We start from the raw sequence: 18,295 nt of genomic DNA on the forward strand, positions 1-18,295 counted from the left end.
GGTTAGCTGACCGTTTGCTCCGATGATTTAAGCTGACTTGCAGGGCAAGTAAAGGTGAATGTTAGCTTACAGTTAGCCTCCCCTGTAAGCTAACATGTTTGCATAATTACTGCTAGCTTTGAATGTCAAGTACCTTATATAAAAAATATAGGCTTTTATTTCATGCGGTCATTATCATCCCATCCAAATAGCGGAAAACAAAACGGGAGCACATTACCCCCTCTTTTCTGCCAGTGAGTTGAGGTGATATATTGACACAATAACCTGTTTTGTTGTTCATTTCTGTTATATTTTTACAGCACTTTTAACTACACAATGTATGAAAGTGCTATATATGCTTAAAGTATTTGGGAATTTGTCACATTCACCCAAATACTGAAACCACCATAATGACAAAACATCTGAAACAAAACTGAAGAAACTAAATGTTCCTTATAATGAATGTACAGTTGCAGTAATTTCTATTTACCTTCTTTAGTGTCTGTCAAGTGTGTTGGTACTGCAGTCGAGCACACGGGGCAACACTCGCCCTCTGGCGTCACCGCCATCAGGCAGTCACTGAGCTCCTCACACACCTCGTCCTCACATACTACAAGCCCAGTGTCGCACACACAGGTTCGACACGGCTCTGGGCTCCATATCTCATTGTTGGAGTAGGTTTTACCATTTTCTGTGCAGGCATCTTCATGAGACAAAAAAGCAGCCACATGAGAATTGTGGGTAAATGTCTTTCAGCGTGTACATCATTATGGGGTTTTCAGTCAAACTCACACTGTTTTTTTACTCTTTGGACATATCTTTAGTGTTCCAAATCCGTTCTTTTGGTCAGATCATTAGAGTTACCTAAACTTTTTATTTTTTTTATTAGGTGCATGGCTAAAAGATTCCATTGCTGAATAGTTAATGAATAGCTGGTTTCTCTATGGAGTTGTGGCAGACTGACTGTAAACACAATAAACACCCCCTACTATAGTTTTTGGTTTTGAGTTAACATGTACCTAACTTTACCATAACTGCTGTCAACTGAACCACATGGCAACATGACCTTTTGTAACTAAATCTCAAACACCAGAAATGAGCTCAATGTCTCAGGTACCAAAAAGAGGTTAACTATCATACTTCATTCTAACTTCACCTTCTCATATGAAACCACATATGCATTTTTCTTCTACTATCCTTAAATTAAAAGACAAAGACTCAGGGGGCATAATGAAAATTTTAAGCATATGAAACATCCACCCACATGATGAGGTTAGGTCTCTGTCTAAAATGATTAAAGTAGCTGAGCATTTCAAGTCAATTGAGTTATTGAAAGGGGTTTTCTTGCATTTTCTTGACATATATATATTTATCATTTTCTTGTAATCTTCACTGTCATTGTTTTGCTACATTAACATTATATTCAATTTAGAAGATCTTAGGCTAAACAAGCTAACAGTGTTTATGCTAACATGTTAGCTTGCAGGATTAGCTAACTCTTTGCTACTATAATTTATGTTGACTTGCAAGGCAAGTAAACATGTAAAATGTTAGTTCACACTTAGCTAACCCTGCAAGCTAACATGCTTGTATAATTGCTGTTGGCCTGACATTTCATGGTGCCATTTTCATTCCATCCAAAGTGGAAAACAAAGAGGAAAAAAAAAAACCTGGAATTATTCATATTGTATCGTAGTGTAATATGATGTGTTATTATTGTTTTTAAGCTATTTAAAAAATGAATGACTTTATAAACAATTGTTTTAAGAATTTTTAGCATTAAATTTATGAAGATATTTGCCATTCATGATAGCAAACAAGAATCAAGACCTAACATGAAATCTCTAGTCTTTGAGATATTACACAGTCACAGATTATTGTATTTGGAAACCTGCTACATCTACACCTACTACTGAAACCACCATAATGACAAAACATCTGAAATGAAGCTGAATGTTCCTTATAATGAATGTACAGCTGCAGTTATTTCTATTTACCTGCTTTAATGTCTGTCAAGTGAGTTGGTACTGCAGTTGAGCACACGGGGCAACACTCGCCCTCTGGAGTCACCGCCATCAGGCAGTCATTGAGCTCCTCACACACCTCGTCCTCACATACTACAAGCCCAGTGTCGCACACACAGGTTCGACACGGCTCTGGGCTCCATATCTCTTTGTTGGAGAAGACTTTTCCATTTTCTGTACAGCTATCTGTGCAAGCAGAGCAGCAGTCAACATTTCAGGAACTGTCAAAGACTGAGACCAATTCCGAAAACGATCCTTAAAGCTCATAATTCAATAGGCTAACACAAATTACATTTTTGGATTTCACCTTTATTGTTCTTTCATTTGATGATCTCAGGAAACAAACCGCTTATTTTAACTATATATTGGACTAAGTAGTTCAGAAAATGGATGGATGGATAAATAATTGATGAAGGGGTCCTCATATTAATGATAACTGAAAGAATTTAGAGACGTTAAATCGATTATTCATGGTATTTCTCCAAACGCTACTTACCAAGGACCCCAATGCATGTCCAAAGCCATTTGACATAAGAGGCATAATCGAGTAAAGTATTAAAGTTAAAATCAGATGATGAAGCTGTGAATTTCCGTCAACTGCCACCTACATGAGTTGACTGTGCAGTTCAGGTTCCTATTGGATTCACAATTGAATCAAATGCTGCCCAGACTTTACAGACACACCCACAATTAAATATCTCGACTGACCTTGCCTTGAATCTGTACTGAAGTCAGGAAGAAGGTAGCATCATGCTACATTGTTATGTTAGTTGTAATAACTGTATTAAGTGGTTTTGAAGCACATTTATACTTTGCTTACAATTTTCTGTCTGGATCATGGAAGCCAAATATTTAGATAGGACCATCCTCACTTAGGCAGGTTTGGTGAAAATCATACACAACAGAGAAATCCAACAAAACGTGACATTGGAGAAGTTAAACTCAGATATCTGATAACTGAAAGCAAATAAAAAGCAACATTTTTTTTTTCCAAATGTACTTAAAGTTAAAAAAAAAAAAAACGTACATAATGCAGAAAAGTCATGAAAATTAAATCTGATCCTGTTTTACACAGCCTGAGTCAAGGAACCACATGTATTTATCTTAATTGATGGTGTGACGTTGTAAAGTTATGGATGTCTGTATAAAATTAGCATCCTGGGAATTGTAAAGCCCACCTGTTCTTTGATTATTTATGCTTACAATTTTTTTTAATTGGCTATTTGGCTATATTATTATGAAGTGCCTTCATGGCATTTATAGTGTTTAACTAAAGAGCTTTAGAATAAAAGTGAAGATCTCAAATGGCAAATAATGCAGCAACTACTCCAATTCTTCTTGATGATCCTTATTTATTTTAATACATTATATTGTGAAGACATTTTTATCCATTCATGGGATTCAGTATTCTTTATTGTCAAAGGAGAATTTGGCATTTGCAAAGACGATGGAGATTTAGCCAGAAACCTTGCAAATGGAAATAAATGATTATATTCCTCCTTAACTTCTTTTTTGTATTTAATAACTAATCCTTCACTGCATGTTTTTGTCTGAAGGCCATGCTGAATTGGTTTGAAAAATGAGATAGTCTAACCCAGGTGTGTCCAAAATTGGTTCTCAAGCCCCATTATCCTACAGGTTTTTTATGCATCCTTGTTTCAACATACCTGGCTTTCATTAGTTGGATCCAACAGCCAGTGAAGTTCTGCACAATGCCTGATTCTTTTGAATCAGGTGTTTTGGAGCAGGGATGCAAGGAAAACCTGCAGGGTTGTGAGGACCGGAGCTGGGCATCCCTGGTCTAACCATTCTACTTTCCAGGAAACAAATAAAAAATTATTCTCTTTGTGACTGACACTTTTATGCAAATTGCATTTAACCTGCGGGGCTTTTAAATGTGCCCATTAGAGACTAGACTGTGGTTACCCTCAACAGCTTCTAGATGCGAATGCATCCAAAAATGTGTCTGTGTGCAAGTGTGCAATCATCTCTGCAACAGAACTGTCTGTCAACACTTGCAATTTAACATCAAACAGATCAGAAGGGGGGGGGGGGGGGGATTGAACCTTGCAGTGAAGAAAAAGACAGCAGAGATTAACCTTTCAACGAACAAATATTTCATTGCTCATTCCAACAATGTTTCCAACTCAAAGAATGAAAAGAAAACATAGACAAATTTTCTACAAGTCTAAAAGTAGCTTTGCAGGTATAGACTCCCTCTAGTCCATCTGAATCCTTTAAAAACCTCCACAAAACTGTAGATTAAAGCAGAGGAGTTGGGAAAAAGAAGGATATGTGCCACCTGCTAGTTTCTCTGGGCTCTGTGAGCACAGTCGTTTCAGTGACATCCCTAAGCACTAATTATGTGGTGGAGCCTCTCCCCACGAAAGACGATGGCTTTCAAAAGCAGTAGTTATTTCAGGGGAAACCACAGCGGCTGTATTATACGTTTGGCTTGGGTAGAACTTGTGGTTTGACTTTATTTGGGAGAGCAATGAGGTGCCACACCCGGAGAAACCTCCTGCCATGTAACCTGCTTCACCCCGACAAGCAGGGCCTAAAACTGAAAGAGCTGCAACAGCGTTTGTGTCTCTAAATTCTTGACATTTGATCCTTGTAAAAAATGGTATGCATTGGTTTTGTATTCTAAATAACAACATGAGCTTAGTTTAAACAATTATGGTTGGCTTCTACATGTTCATTCCTTAGACTAGCAGCTAATTTAATGATTTAAAGTGAATACTCACAATTTTATCCTTCATTTCAGATTAATAATCTTCATTTTGGCAAACAAAGACATGGTAAAATGACATTAAATTTTAGATTCTGGTATGTTCTCAATCATTCAATGTTTGGTCTTCAAAACTCTAAATCAAAGCAATACTAGAAATATTTATTGCATTTTGGGAAATAAATGAGGTCATAACTTAAAAATATTGATTAAAGAAACAAAAATAGTAGCTATTAAGTCCAAAATAGAAATATAATACAAGACAAATAAATTCAGACTTGCTTCAGACACACAAACATTCACAAATCACAGTCCTACATGATGACCTAAATTAATTATCACAGAAAACAACCCATATTTTTTCATCTAGATTTGAGAATTTCTGAAAAAGTTGCCTTTGAGCTTTCTTTAACTAATTAGGCATATCTAACCTTTGAAGGCATGCTTATGCTATAGCGATAATATTATTTTCACTGTTAGCTATCAAAAGAGATCCAAATTAAACAGAAAAACTGAAGCAATTTTCTTCGACAGCACTGAACAAGTCGAGGAGCAACACTTAACTTCCAGGACAACAGCTACCGGGCTGTTTGTCTTGACATCAGACTAAACTTGAAATATAAAATGGAAACTTGCTACATCTTAAACCAGTTGATGTATTGGTGAGGTGTGGTTCCATAAATCCATCTTCCAATCTGGAGAGTGGAGTCTATTTTGCAACTAGCTATCGGAGCAGTGACTAAAAGATGTTGTACAATCTGACAAAGAAAATCTGTGCTGGGTCATCTCTGAGACCCTATCACTGATTATACAGAGAATAAATTTGATCATGACATAAAACTGTCTGATAGTTTAAAATCCTTAAAGAACACTGGGAATGTAGCAAAGTAGATCTGTTTTTAGGGGGACCTTTTTCAATGCTGCACTGCTACACATGCATGCAACAGAGCACCTGTTATTTAGGATGTTGAGTATTGAAAATGGACGACAACCATTCTAATTAGTAAGATTATCACTATCACATTATAGCATTTGAGTAAAAGGCTGGATGTGAACCAAACAGCTTTTAATGCAAATGTTTTTAAACTAAAGTTGCAGAAAATGTGTTTTCAAGAATCAAGACTGTAAGAAATAAGATCTGATGCCTTCCACTGAGGGAAAACAGAAAAACTAAAGAATATTTAAGTGAGATGTGACTTCAATACTGCCTGTAACAAAGCAAAAGTCATCCCAATCCATTTAGACAAAGACATGGTTCTACCTGGACTGCAGAGATAGAAGGGCTCAGGACTAAATTGGGATACTGGGAACGTACAATGTACATTTCTAATAACAGTGGAATGAGCTAACCTTAGCTAATTCACTGCAGGAATTCTTCGTCAATCAAATCAACATAACTCTAAAAAAAGAAAGCTATGATTTTACTCATACCACCCAGCATTTGGTGTGTTTAATGAGAGGCTTCTTGGACAAAGGAACAGCAAAGGAAATCATTTCTGCTCATATATATCGCTGTAAATAATTAATCATTTGTAATGAAAAGAGTATAATAAATGGCAAAAGAAGTGGTGTTCATCTATTCTGCATAAATGTTTTACCTTTAGGAGATTAACAAAAATTTCCTTGTGAAAAAAACATTTTAAATAAGTTTTAATGTCAAATAATCTCCATCATCATTCTAGAGTAACATAAACATCTATGACTTCATAATATTCTCATATTAATCATGGAACAATACCAGTTTATTAATCAGCAGATATGTTCTCCCAGTAACCATTTCTTCTTTTTCCACCTGTACTACCAGACAGTTTACCATCAAGCAAACTTTGATCTGACCTAGCAGTGTTAAATGGGAAAATTATTTACCATATGGCACCACCATCTTGCACGCAACGCAGCATGGCAAAGTCGATTAAGGACTTTCATTAAATTAAGTACGGTTTTGATCACAAACATGCGCATACGCACAGAAAATGGTCGTAACTACCGGTTTAGACTCCTAGTTTCAGGTTACAAATGTGTAAATCATTTTTAGTTATCTTGGGTGCATGCAAACGCTTGTTGTAAATGTGCATTTGGATCGGCGCCCAAATATCCAGCAATTAAAAAACATAAAATAACTTTATGGATCACACACATTTGAAGCTGCAAAACATTCATATTGATTACACTTACAGATTTTTTTACATCCATTCTCACATATTATAAGATGTATATGTATATATTTAAGTGTAATTTAAGCAGTTCATCCATTTGCACATTGCATGATTTTTGTCCTTTGAATGTGCATTTGTTAATACCCAATAAAAATGGTTTACACATTTATAATCTTTACAGACTTATTTTTTGCTGTTTTGTTTTAAGAAAGTGTGAAAAACAAACATTAGTCCATGAAAATTTTAATGACAAACATTAATTTGTTTTACTTCCAAAGTTGTTTTTACTGTGATCCAGCTCCCATCATGCATGTTGATGTGGACAGTTTCCATTCTTAAGTAGGAGAAAAAGCTCTATTTAAGTGGAAGGTTGGAGTTTTCGGGGTGAGAACAAGCTTTTCTCTGTTCCATTCACTTTTATTTCTGACATTATTTATTTAACTTATTGCTCCCACACATTAATGGTTATTATTAGGAAGAAGGCTAAGATTAGCATTAACGCACATGTTTGGGTTTTTACGTTTAGAAAGTATTTTCATGCCAAAATTTTAAAGCCTGTATTTTCAAATTAAGTCTTTTAATTTTTTAACAGATATTTAACATTCACTCCAGTTGAGTTTTAAAGATTAAAGCGCATAAACAGCTGGTGAACATGTGTATAAACTGAGTTTTCACTCTGTTTTCTCACTGAGCACTCTTTACTGGACAAGGTTGGATAAAAGCAAAAGAAGCATATTTCATTTCCAACATCTTCTCACTTTGGGTGTGTCTTGTCTGCTTTTGGCCCAAAGTCTAACCAAAATTAGTGCCCTGCTTTTGTCCATCCCATCCACAAGGCCGCATCATTATAGTTGTGACATCTAGAACCCCCTCATTCAGCCTCTGCCTCGCACTGAAATAGACCAACCAGCCATGCGCGCTCTTTAGTATGATCTGCAGCCGGCATGGGATGAAAATATTTTGGACTCAGGCTCATATCCAATGGGTATTTTAGAAAAGGAACAAAAACAGACACATCTCTGGGAAGCCACATTGAAACTGAGATTTACTCCCTTTTTCTAAATGTAAAAAAGCCCTTAAATTTTTTATTTTGATAAATTCCTGAACAAATAGCTGTTTTTTTACTAATGCTTTGCATTTACACATTCCTAACCATTATCTGCTTGCATTCAGCAGATTAACCAACAGGAAAATTGCTTTTAATAATAGAACAAAATGCTTTTCTGTCTATTGTGGATGTCATTCTTAAGCTTTGTTTGCCAACCACAAGGCATGGTGGTCTAAGTTTTAGGAGGCAGAAGGGATAAGTTTAACTTCAGACAGTATTTTTTTTATTTTAAATGACAACAACCATTATTTTCACAAAACTAATTTTATTTAAAAAGTATTTTTTATGAATTATGACTCATATACAGATAACAAATACCAAAAAATGCTGTTAAACATGGAAAAATAAAAACAGGGGAGTTGTGAAGACAAACGTTAAGAAGCAGAGCAGCTTCGTTTGTGACTAAAACATGTCAGGTAACAACACAAAAGGACCAATCACAGACCAGATAGAGGAGTAATATTTGGCTGTCACTCACCATTCTTGCTATCTTCTTGGCAGTTCACAGCAATCACCTGTGCCAAGGTGAGGGCCAGGCATATAGTAATCCTAGAGTGAAACAAGGGGCCCATGTCTGCATGCCAGACATGCAACGTCCTCATTCACAGCAGCTGCAAAAACAGACGGGCAAGCCAAAGACGACCCAACCCCAAGCTACAGCATCCAGTCTGAAAAATCCAAATATCCCTGAGTGCAACAGGCTCCTGGATGAGCGATTACTGCAAACTGAAACAAGCTTGCTCTTCAACCCCCCCGCCGCCAACCCCTCCTTCAGACTCTCTCTCTTAACCTCCCTCCCTCCCGTCTGCTCTCTCATCATTTCTTCCTTCTTTATTTCAAGGCCAGTCTCCTCCTCGAGCTCTTGCAGTTGCCTTGAAAGATGGGAGTAATTACAGACTGCATAAAGAATTATTCATTTAAAAGACTGATGTCCAGCATTTTTTTTTTTTTTTTTTTTTTTAAAAAGCCTTCAAAGCTGCAGTGGAGGATTCCTTAACAGATATTGTTTCTTTTAGACCTTGTCTGTGTTGCAGAACTAGTTCATAGTCAATTTTTTTTTCTTATAAAGATTTCATCATCTGATTTAACTTTTTGAAACTTTGATGATTTAACTTGCCTTGTTTGTCACTTTTAAGAAATTATATTAAGAAATTTGCTGTTAATTCCTCCTATTAATGCTGATGAACCTGAATGAATTTACATGGATATAACTTGCTGACCTACATCTGTACACTCCCGCTTAAACAGTTTACAGCGTGTATTTAACATCCATTTGATGTGATTTCCAGGGCAAAGCTCTGCCCAGTCGGTACATGAAGCAGGCCTCCAGTCGCTAAGGTGACGTCCCAGCGGTAGACGACTAAACATGCATCATGACTCATCTGCCAGCACATCGCTACTATGCAGAAAACTGTCCTTTTCATTTGGGAATTTAGCTTTAGTTCGGCCGCCAAATCCTTCCAAAGTAGCATTTCTCTCAGTGGATGGATGAGGCGGATTTAGTTTGTTTCCTTTGCTGAACAAGTCAGGAAGTGTTTCAGGTGCTTCAAGAACAGACTGATTTCTCATTAAGGAATCAGGGAGCCACCCAGGGACAGAGCCTGAAACAGATGGGAAGACAGTTCCTGTGTCAGGCAGGAATTCCACTTTTGCACATTCATAATGTTTTGCACTGCGACAGACTGTGTGGTTAGAAAACATATCCTTATTACCAGAGGTCATGTTAGCAAAACCCTAAATTAGAACATCTGCTTGTCAGTTTCTTCCTGAGACGACTGATCTCTGTCTTAAACACACTCAAAAATAGAGGTACCAGCTCGTACCTAAAAAGGTACAAATGCTTGTCGCTGGGGGTGTACTCTTTTGAGAGACATTTCTGTACCCTTCAGTTCTGGTCTATTTTTGTACCACTTCACCTTATCGAGTTATGTTTTTTTATGTTTTCCACAGCATTAGGCCTTGTCCATGCCGCTTAGCAATATTATCTTATCTTTAATCTAGAAATAATCTTCAAAAACTCAAAATACTGACCAACCATACACTTAGTTTGCAGCATCTGACCTTCATTGTCTGGTGTAGTAAATGACTGTTAAGTAGTACGACTGTCATCACTCAACTCTGCTCTAGTTTGTAACATTACAGCCGGAATAGTTTTTTTTTTCTCCACCTTTGTGGGTCTAAACCGGTCTTAACAATACATTTCTTTTGAGGCGACTTTTTACTTTTTTTTTAAATTAAAATCATAGCACTGCTGCTAACAATAGTTTTTGTCACGACAAACATTTTTCAATGTATGGTCAAAATGGTACAAATTTGTACTTTATGTCACTTTGAACCCTTTTTCGTACTCTGAAGGTGTGCTTCTGGTCTCTTAAAGACCAGTATTGTACTTTTGAGAGAACATTTCTTTAAAATGTACCTATAGGTATAGAAATGTCCTTATATTGTACCTCTATTTTTGAGAGTGAACAGTAACACTTGTCTACAAACTTTTAATGGAATCTTCCTTTTTGTTGTTATGCTATGTCAACAATGTTTTGCAAGTGTCATGAACTAACATGATCTTGCACATGTGCATCAGCTGAGATGGACTACATCCATTAACCCCAACCTTCTTTCTCCAAACTTACAAGGACATACGAGTGCCAAGTTAGACAGAAACATGTTTACTTTATTAGGTCCATCTTACTAGTAAAAGGTTAAATGGACTGTACTTATTGTATACAGTGCTTTTCCAGTCATACTGAGCACTCAAAGTGCCTAACACTACATGTCACATTCACACACACTCATAAAACAATGTTGGGTTCAGTGTCTTGCTCATTCAGTCAGTGAAAGCCTGGAATTGATCCACCAACCTTCTAGTTGATAGATGATTGCTCTTCCTCTTGAGCTTTGTTCTGCCTTTAAAACTACCTTAGTTCATGATGTCATAGATTTCCATATGACATGGCCGTATTCATGAATTCCTTCCATGGGAATTAAATTGCACATTGCTCAAGCTTAGCAATGAGTTGATACACAAATTAAACTGTTACCATTGTGTTAAGTCATGTGAGTCAGTCTAACATCGTGTAACGTAGGTGTTTCTATTTTAACAAGCAAAAAGATCTTTTGTGAATCATTTATAATACTTTTGAGAAGTTGCATGTCATATTTCCACCAATAAGTGAAAATTAAAGGGAGTGTAAGTTACAGAAGACCAGCCCCATGCAGTTTGTGGTAAGAAAACTTAAAAACTTCAAACATACAGTTGAGGTTATTTCTGGTTGTATAGACTGCATGGCAGTGTAATTACAAGATCCTTGGAAGCAAGACACACACATGCATACACACAGTGAGCGGAGGCCACTGGTCAGATAGGTGGATATCATCCAAACTAAACCAGAGACATCTTTAAAAGAGAAGTCTAGACTGTTTTCCAGGCTTCCGAAGAAAGGATCATGGCCCAAAACAGATGTTTTGTGTATTATTAGAGTCATAGGCGAACATGTAGGTACTGTTAAGAACAAGTTGGAAACATTTTTTGGTACTCTATAAAAAAAAACCCTCCTAAAACTTTCACAACATTTTATCAGCAACATACATTTAATAGTATCTTGAACATCAAATTTCTCAAAACAAAATAAAACCATGTGGTATAACAACTATAGTCTCATAGTCACTTAGTCAGGTGACAGGAAGCTGAAGGCCTACATCTATCTACTAGGGTAACACACACCTTGACCCATATTCCCTTACACATCACCTGCATTATTTATCATTTCACGAGTCTAAAAGAACACTCCTAAATTTGCCTCACAGTTGAGAAGAGAGCTGTTCAGCAAACTAGACCGTCACACAGACCCAGGTGTGGTTTGTTTATGCATCTTTTGAAATGTTTGCAGCAGCCACCAAAAACTTTGTGAAACAGGTTGGAGACACGGGGAGATTGATTCCTGTTCCCAGCCTGAGTGAAGCTGACCGCTACCAGCCCCTTAGCCTGGTTACGAGGAAGAGGAAGAGACATTTCTGGAAGAAGAACAAGTATGCCTCGACGCCTTTCTCACTGAAAGACATCCTAGTTGGGGAAAAGGAGATCACTGCAGGTAATGTTTTGAACACAACGTTCACCTGCACAGCATGGATCAGGTCTGAGTGTTTGATTTTAGTGATGTCCTGGCTGTCTGAAAGTAAAAATAAGCGTTTTAAGACAAGAAAAGAAAATAGCCCACTATCTGATCTTGTCAAACAGTGTATGATGCAACTATATTTGTTCACTGCCTTTATTGAAGATGTATGCAAACACTAAAGGCATGTTTTTTTTTTTTTTTTTGGTTTTTTTTTTAAGGTCTTTACATTAATATGAGTTATAAATATGAGTAGGAAATTGTTTAATATTCTCTATGTGCTGTAAACAAAAGTGATGTGAAAAATGGGAGACTTAGAAACCAGCACATGTTCTAGGTTTGAGAAATCATCTTTCTACAGATAAAAGCCAAACTGTTATAAAAGATATTTGGTGTTTAAACTGCTTGTATAAGGAAATCTGTTTGACAGCTGTTTTAATGAATTTCATGTTTCTATGACATTTTTTTCTCAAAATGAAACCGATATTTGTAAAATTTCAACAAACTACAATAGTGATTTGCAGGTCTTTCAGTTGTGTTTGGTGCAAAAGCTGCAGTTCTCATAAAATCTTGTCCAACTGACAAATATTTTTTAAGAATTGCATCTTCTGTGAAGTAGCCACATAGTGTTGTTTCGGGATTTTCTACCTGCTGTGGAGAATATGCCACAGCTTTTTAAAGCCATTCTCTGTCATTTCCCTTTCTAATTTATTGTGAAACTGCATTTTACTCGTTTGCTACATACCATACTATTTTTTTTACCAGAAATAAACTGGTTACATGACCTCCTACATCACGTCTGAGGACACATAAATTTGAGAAAAGTATTTTTATTCCACTTTTGCAATATACTTCTATTTTGAAATGTCTGGAAAAACCACATCATGAGCACATACAAACTTTTTAGTTATATCTGAGGTTTTTAAGTAAATGTATTTCTATTCGCATTTTTTTTATTGCAATATTTAAGTTTTGCATAATTCTAGGCAGTAACAGAATTGCAGCCCGAACCTGTTGATATTTCTGGTGTTTCACTGTGAAATCTGATAAGTTGCCTTTACTCAAGTTTGCAAATTCATCAAAATAAATCAATATTGTGAATCTTGAGTACCGCTTTATGTAATATACGATCTTTATTCGACTTAACATTAATTTATTCAGCCTTTTGTACTGCAAGGTGATTAATATAAGAGTTAATATAGTTTATTAAAACCTATTCCAATTTACAGTGCTTGAGCGCTAGTCACCAATTAGCATATTACAAAGATAATAGGCTATGTACTTTTTTATTATTACTATTATTTACTAATTGGCTATTTCAATGTGTAATGTCTATTATTGCATTTTTGATGACTTATGTTTCTTATCTGGCTGGTTGGCGTTTTGAATTTTACAATGCTTTTCACACCAAATGTCTGAACAAAATTTAGCATAGCTTAGCTTGGCTGGTACCTAGCAAGCAAAAGTCAACTTCTCTTTTTATTTCTAAATTCTTTTGAAAATCTTTCTTCACTCTCTGATATTGTTTTGTCTTAACATTCCACTTTGTTAGAATATGCACTTTTTTGTTTTGTTTTTGTTGTATTTTGTTTTGGGTTCTTGTATTTTATTAGCATGTATTAACAGTAGTAGGTACACTAAACTACAAATACACGAGTTGTTTCACTGTATTTGTGCAAACAAAACTAGCGATCTTAAGTCATAATTGCCATATACATTTTGGAGTGCTAACTGACCAGCTAACACATATTAAATAATATTTTCAAGGACTGTTTTCACATACTAAAAAGTTTACTTTACATACAACCAAAACTTGACTAATCAAACAAATGCCAGGTGTATCAATGTAACTACGTGGAAATTAAACATAAATACAGACTGCACAGCGTAATTTTTTTTCTGATAAAATACCAAATGTAAAATCACCCAATGGATCTTTTAGTACTGTGGGTTCATCAATAGATTAATTTTTAATATTTAAAGTGTTTTAATTTTTTGACTTGTAAAAACTCTTAAAGGCTAAATTAAACTTTCTTTTCAGGTGTGTCATCTTACCAGCTTCTCAACTATGAAGACAAATCCGATCTAGCCCTTAATGGTCGATTAGGGAACCACATTATCAACGATGTGGGATTCAACATCAGTGGGTCAGACTCTGTGGCAGTTAAAGCCTCCTTTGGCATCGTAACTAAGCATGAGCTCGAGGTGCCCACTTTACTGCGTGAACTGACCTCCAGGTATCCAAGCATATCTTACCTTAACTTGCTGGGTGTCAAAGCACCACCATTATTATAATATCACGAGTCCAATTAGATTAAGTGTTTTCAGGTAATATTTTATGAATATTCAAAGTCAGCTATTTATTTATTACTCATCCAGACAGATAGATGCATCTAATAAAGTTTCTTGGTAAATATGTTATTTTAGACTAATTGTGTGAAAAAGAAAGTAAATTCTCTTTTTTTTGTTTTTTGCATCAAGATCTAATTCAGCAAAAACGTTTTAACCGTATTATGTCTTAGAATCTGATATATACAACCACAGATGAACTATACATGAAATATAACACTGTATCATTACTTATTTAAAAAAAAAGTCAAGTCAAAACAGAGCAATGTGTCAAAAACTGTGTTCCCTTTTTCTTCTTCCATTGAAATGTAGAAACAAAGTAGCAGCCAAGTGATCATTTGATCGTCACCATATCTATAAAATGAAAAATATTTAGCAGTGTGGTCAGCTTCCAGTACAAAGACTCTTTTTCTCTAGAGAACTTGGTAGCATGGCTTAAACGTGTAAAATTTAATGTGAACAATCCGAAAAACTTCTGAAATACATGTCAAAAATAAAGGTCAGAGTGGGGTTTGTTGGCAGACCAAATACATCATATTAGTACTCCAATATTAACTATCATGCCTGGTGGGATGATACACATTGCTTCTGTATTTTGGTTTAGTTTTTGTTAAATAAATAATGACATGATGTAACATGATATGTGGTGTTCATCTTGAGTTGCTTTGTCCTCATATTAGGATCTCATGAGAAGCTAAAAGTTTTTTGTGTTGTTGTTTGTGTTGCATCCTGATACATAAAGGCCTAAACTGAACTACTGTTTACTTTTATTCTATCATATATGGCTGCACATTTTTCCTCCTTTTCTTCTTATACAATAAGTTGATGATTGACCTTACACCTCTTGGTGACTTAGGGAATGTGAGAAGAGGATTTTCCTGCTAGGATGAATAAATTATTGTGTTATTTGATACTGAAGCTTATACATGGGCGACATGCAAGACAGAAAACAGCACGCTGATGTCTTATTTCTTCTTCTAGGAAGGTGGACTTGGATCACTGCTTGGTTCGTCAGTCCAGGGAAAGTGGACGTACTGTCCTCTGTGTTGTAGTGGAAAGTATCCGCACAACACGTCAGTGTTCGCTAACCGTCCATGCTGGCATGCGAGGGACAACCATGAGAGTAAAAAAAAACACAAACTAATGGTTTCACTTTAATTTAAATTGAGCTAGACACTCATGTTTTCTATCAGTCAAAAATAAATGGCAAAAACATTTTTTTTGTCAGTTTTTAAAGTTAAGGAAAAGTCACTTATCTCTATTCTGCTGCAGTTTCAGATTGATGATGGCAGAAATCCCAGAGGTCGGGACAAAGCCATTGTCATTCCCGCTCACACCACCATCGCCTTCAGCATCTGTGAGCTGTTCTTTCGTCTGGATGGGCGACTTGGTAGGAGGACCACCCATGTCTCATGCCTCTAATGATTGTTCATGAAATGGCACATTAAGTTTGACTATAGCTTTGAATGAAATGGGTTCGCTTCCCAAAGTTTGCTCTCACCAACTTTTACTGTAGTACTTTGAGGATAAGTGAGACTACTTTTCAGCAAATTGAAGGTTTAGCACATTCACATTAAAAAACAGGAGTGCATGACTGTGGTTAGCACCTGAGGCTGCTTTGTATTGTCAACCTCATGCCATTCATTCCTGTCTTAGTTTTAAAGCTTTTTAATAACACTTGCTTATTTTCCTTAACTGTCTTGTGAAACAGAATTTTGGACATAAAACATTTCTCCTTTTTTTTTTTTAATCCAGCTAGAATTTATTTGATTTTACATTTTAGTGCTTACAATAATTTGATTACATTTATGAAGGCTGCACTACCTCATATGATCAGTTAAGAGATTTGTTTAAAAAACAAAAGGAAATTTTTTTGCAGCCTTTGTGTTGCTAAAGTTGATGTGAACACCTTAAACCATGGATCTGCAATCCTGGTCCTCAAGGGCCATGTCCTGCAGATTTTAGAAGTGTCCCTGCTCCAACACAGCTGATTCAAATCAGTCTAAGACTGTGTCCGAATGTCCACACTAGCCACTAACCCCTCCTTTACTACATTGGGCGACACTGTATAGCACACTGTTTAGTGTACTCATTCTGTTGGCGATTCAGACACAAAGTTGGCTGTTTTCACAAATCACATGACTACCAGCTGTCACCACAGCAACTATGATGCATCGTTCCAAATCCAATCAAAGCTTGTGTGAGGGTATTTTCTATTTTTAGATTGTGTTTTATTCTTTCTTTGTTGCACATCTGTTCAATTTATAAGGATACAAAATGAATGAGTTCAATCTTTTTTAATCTGCTTTGACGTTTGTGTCACTTGTGCCATTTTGAGCTCCTGCCCAATGCATTGTGGTCTATATTGACTTGTAACCGTCAATGCTCACTACTTTTCAGGATGCATTGTGCACTGCTTTTTTTCTATGGATATTAGGAAACCCCAGAAAATGGTGTGACCACCATAGAGGGCATTATTTTAGGGATAGTGTGGACAATCCTACACAGCCTAAGTCAGGTTGCAGCAGGGAAACTTTTAAAACCTGCATGACACAAGGCCGAGTCCCATCAAGATCCTAAAGAAACTCTAAAAAGTGTCTTTCGCTGATGGCTATTAAAATTTCATTTGCAGTATTAAACCTGGCATGGGTTAGAACTGTGACAATGAAAGTAGTAGTGGATTCATGTTTAACAAAGTACCTCATTTAAAGTGATCATATTGGATACTTGAATACTTTTAACTTTTGGTAGTCATTGGTATTTTGTATACCATTTTATCTAAATTGTTGTTTGTATGAGTCTGAAATTCTATCTAGCTTAGAATTTCTTCAAGAGCTACTATCCTGCAACTTTTAGATGCATCTGGTCTCCAACACACCTGAATCAAATAAATGGCTTGTTACCAGGCTTATACACAGATAAGGGGATTAAGGGTTTTTTAACTTCATCCAGTGACTGGAATGAATTATAGCCAATAGGCTAACTCTGGTACATTTATGGTAATGTCTGTTGATGTACAATGTACCTGTCAAATGAACAAATAAAGAAACAAACGCAAAGAGTAAATATTGAAAATCAGTAGCAGACGTATACACTTGGATTAAAATACGTCTGTTCCTCCCTGTCAGATATCTGTGTTGCTCCAGAGTCTCAGGGGGGATTTGAACGGGAGCAGATCAGGGAGCAGCTGGGTGGTTTCATTGGTCGCTTTTCAATGGGTCGACTGCGCCGCTTCCTGTCTGGGATCATCTATGGAAACCCCTTCCGAGTTGGTATGAGAAATTAAACAGAATTAAAGAAAAAAAAAAGTGTGCTCTTCTGGACTTTTGCTGTTTTACTCATGTGTAGATGACCGAACATTTGAGGAGCTCACTCACTCCAACACTTACATGGACGACATGGTGACTGACTACTACGAGAAGGCCGCCAGCATGACGGATGTATCCACTGCCTACCTGAGGGAAAGCTCCCACACACGGGTCAACCTCCTCAAACACAACATTCCCAAGGGCCCGTGTGCACTGTGCGGCATGGGCAACCAGCGGCGGGAAACTGTCTACGGCTGCCTGGAGTGCTCCACCGGGGGCCAGAAATACGTCCGACTGCACGTGGTGCCGTGTTTCGATCTCTGGCACAAAACGCTGAGGTGAAAAAGACAAGATCTTCAACTGTGAGACAATTTATAAAGCCGTTATAAAAGCTAAAATGAAAGCATTGAGTCCTCACCTCAGCAGTGGCCACCTGTCCCAGTAAAAGATATGAACATAAGACTGTTGTTTTGGCTCACTTTGTGGTGCACTGTGTTCAGTTTACCTTTGGCTTTGGCCCATTTTTACACG

The 18,295-nt window shown here is 36.6% G+C and overlaps 2 protein-coding genes across 2 annotated transcripts in view; one reads left to right on the forward strand and one right to left on the reverse strand.

Annotated features, from left to right (window-relative positions):
• Positions 1-8,570, reverse strand: part of LOC306774104 (uncharacterized protein) — a gene marked incomplete at its 5' end in the record, with an annotated part of 31,523 nt that extends 22,953 nt beyond the window's left edge. The window contains 3 exons of the mRNA XM_079264087.1: positions 470-682; positions 1,977-2,189; positions 8,477-8,570. Of these exons, the coding sequence (XP_079120213.1) occupies positions 470-682; positions 1,977-2,189; positions 8,477-8,570 (520 nt within the window). The remainder of the gene's footprint in view (positions 1-469; positions 683-1,976; positions 2,190-8,476) is intronic.
• A 3,305-nt stretch (positions 8,571-11,875) lies between these two features.
• Positions 11,876-18,106, forward strand: pjvk (pejvakin; the record flags this gene model as incomplete). The annotated part of the gene is made up of 6 exons (XM_079263939.1): positions 11,876-12,086; positions 14,149-14,344; positions 15,438-15,579; positions 15,729-15,846; positions 17,585-17,728; positions 17,805-18,106. The coding sequence occupies 6 exons, from the start codon at positions 11,876-11,878 to the stop codon at positions 18,104-18,106; spliced, it is 1,113 nt and encodes a 370-aa protein (XP_079120065.1).
• Between the last annotated feature and the right edge of the window lie 189 nt (positions 18,107-18,295).

This window comes from Telmatherina bonti, assembly GCF_933228915.1.
Source record: "Telmatherina bonti genome assembly, chromosome: 24".
Classification (NCBI taxonomy): Eukaryota; Metazoa; Chordata; class Actinopteri; order Atheriniformes; family Telmatherinidae; genus Telmatherina; species Telmatherina bonti.